Source organism: Lipomyces chichibuensis (genome assembly GCF_038497645.1).
Source record: "Lipomyces chichibuensis strain CBS 12929 unplaced genomic scaffold V1513scaffold_143, whole genome shotgun sequence".
Lineage (NCBI taxonomy): Eukaryota > Fungi > Ascomycota > Lipomycetes > Lipomycetales > Lipomycetaceae > Lipomyces > Lipomyces chichibuensis.
The window spans coordinates 1-2835 of NW_027117595.1; the positions used below are offsets into that span (position 1 = coordinate 1).

Below are 2835 nucleotides of genomic sequence, written 5' to 3' on the forward strand. Positions count from 1 at the left end.
GTCTTGTTTGTTTTTCTTGTGTGGCCAGGCAAGCATAAATAGAGGGGGTCTGTCCCACTTGTCTGGTCAGTAGTTTAGTAGTTCATCCAATAGAGTGTTCCCAAGATCCATGGAGTCCACAAGAGTTTTCGTCGACAATGTCGACACCTTCCTGTCTCGCATCCCGCCAGTCATCGCTCAACATAGTGAATCAATAAAATAATAGTGAATAAGAAAGATATCCGAGCCACTAATGGAAATTAGTCTAATAAATTCAGGGCTGTTCCGAATATTCGCATTTGCGAATATTATTCGGCGAACATTATTCGACGAATAATTATTCGCACCATTTTGCTTTGCGAATAACGAATAACGAATATTATTCGCAGGGTAGCCGCGCAACGAATGAAATTGCGAATATTATTCGCCGAATATTCGTTATTCGCATTTTTATTCGAAAACACCTGAAACCCTGAAACTCATAAGCAGTGCTAATAAAGAGGAATGGTTGGTTTAAGCCCCATTATTCCCCATAATTATTACAGGCATAAAATGTAATACCTCAGCGGTGGACGTTCAAGTCTGTGTAACCCTGAACCACTTCGAGAGCTCCTTGTGAGATGCTGTTGTCGGTCAAAATCGTAATATCCAGCAGACCAGTATAACGCAGCCAGTCTGGTTACAAACCATTCTCCCACTTCCCTTCGGTGCATCCGCATACTTCGATTTTCGTCACAATATTATTCATTACGTCATGAGTCTCCTATACGGTGAGCCCGATCCACAATCAGCTAGCGCCCGAGCCTCACGGAGCGTGGCGTCGATCGCCGCTGGCACGGCCATTGAGCACTCAGAAACCAGTCAGCAGAGTGATCGAAAGCCAGTAGGAAATGCCATGAGAGTTACCGCTAAAAGAAGGGGCATAGACAACGAACCGGCGCTCCATGTCATGAGTGAGATCAGCGCCACGCGCGGCAGCACTTTCACCAGCGACTCGTCAGCTGAGCAGGGCAAACGCCTTAAATTGGATTCGGTATCACAATATATCTCTACAGGAGTCGGTAAAATGGAATCGTCTATTAGAGAGGCCACTGCAGCCGTAGAAGCTATGTCCAGTGATGAGGAAGTTCGCATTCATGAAATACGTCAACTTGTTTTAGCAAATGAGCCAGACAAGGAGTACGAATTCGAGCTGAGTTTGAGTTCGTATGAAAAAGTAAAGGCTGAATTCGTAAGAGATGAAGAAAATGAGGAGTACGCACTGCCATTTGCGGGAGTCCTTTTCCAGATTGCTGATATTCAGTACAGTTATCCAAGATTATTCTACGACTGGACCCGCCATGAAATCACTATTGTGACTGTTCCAAGCAGTTTACATGAAGACACGTCGCGCGCGATACTTGACAGCATATACAACCGCGCACAGTCCATAATAGAACGCGAGCAGATCCATTTGCCTGCCGACGAGATGCTGGGCGTAACGAGTAGCCCTAGGACGTTGGTGAACAACAGAAGCTCAAGATTTCACATCGAGCCGGATGGTCTGATCTTCTTTGAAACCGTAGATTCAAGAGATTTCAAAGTTGTCGTCGAAGTGGGCATCTCACAGACTTATGACAGTCTTCTGAAGAAGGCTAAGAAATGGATTTTTGGAATGAATTGCAAAATTGTTGTTTTGATTGCATTCAACGAGAAGCGCAGCTATTCTGCCTCGCATAAACGACTCTCTTTAACCTCGCGCCAGGTGGATGATCAGGTAGTACGGATGCGACGACACTGGCTGTCCCCAAGTGTCTCAGAATTCGGACCTCTAGAATTTCAGGGACGCACCTACTTCGATGAAATCCAGGAAGGCTTCATTGAGATAGTGCGAATGGGAAAGGACACTGGTGGAATTGAAGATCTCTCCAAAGACAAATACGTGAGTTTCGCTCATTCTAGCTGACCAGATCAGAATTCTAATGTGCATGTGCTAGGTTCTAGTACGTGACGGCGTGAATGAAAGCCGTAGTGTCCCATGGTCAGCTGGTCACATACTACTGGCTGAATTGATACCTCCAGCGTCGCTTGGCAGTGAAGCAGCCGGTGATCTTGTGGTCGATTTTTTTGGTGCTGACAATTATATGCGTATTGTCCGGCATGCCATGATCGGAACCGCTGTAGAGCGTTTCAAGGATGCTGTCCACTTCACGGATTGATGTTATCTGCTACCCTTTATGGTCTTTCTGTTCTGCAATAATCCCACCTGAATATAGCATATGCCCGTCTTTTTATCTCGGAAATACTTCAAACACTATGCGAGAATAGGTGCCCTGCTGTTGTCACGTACCACTTAGGGCGTTGCCCACTTGTTGGCTCTGACTAAAAAACTTGATCATCACGACTTACATTGGCGTTATATTAGGTATGCTTGATGCTGCGCATATTATACCGTTCAGTGCCAAATATCAAATACTCAGCGTAAGGGAGGTGAATATCTAATCGCTTTTCTGGTGTATTGCCCTTCAAGAGGCTAGCTAAACCAAATAATGCATTCATTGGCCCATTTATACAGCTGATTGTACTTTGTTGTCAATTGTCAAGCAATAAAGAGATACCGAAGTGTACTTTACACTAGTCCGTTTATGTCGTCTCTGACCGGGTAAGCCCGGGTAATCTAGTGTTCAGTAGTAACGTGATCGGGAAGCGAACCGATCGCCCAAGCGAGCCGATCGCTCTTCATTTTTTAACCCGACACGTACTTCATCTGTTTATAACGTAACAACCATGACCGAACACGATCAAAGTAAGGAGGGAAGAATTCTCTTAGCAATTCAAGCATACAAAAACGGCAAAATTTCAAGTATTAAAGGCGCG

General features: G+C 45.0%; 1 protein-coding gene across 1 annotated transcript; it reads left to right on the top strand.

Annotated features, from left to right (window-relative positions):
- Nucleotides 1-1087: 1087 nt before the first annotated feature.
- Nucleotides 1088-2620, top strand: V1513DRAFT_407243 (uncharacterized protein; the record flags this gene model as incomplete). Its single annotated transcript, XM_066895649.1, has 3 exons — nucleotides 1088-1233; nucleotides 1288-1900; nucleotides 1956-2620. The coding sequence occupies 3 exons, from the start codon at nucleotides 1088-1090 to the stop codon at nucleotides 2175-2177; spliced, it is 981 nt and encodes a 326-aa protein (XP_066750228.1). The 3' UTR covers nucleotides 2178-2620.
- Between the last annotated feature and the right edge of the window lie 215 nt (nucleotides 2621-2835).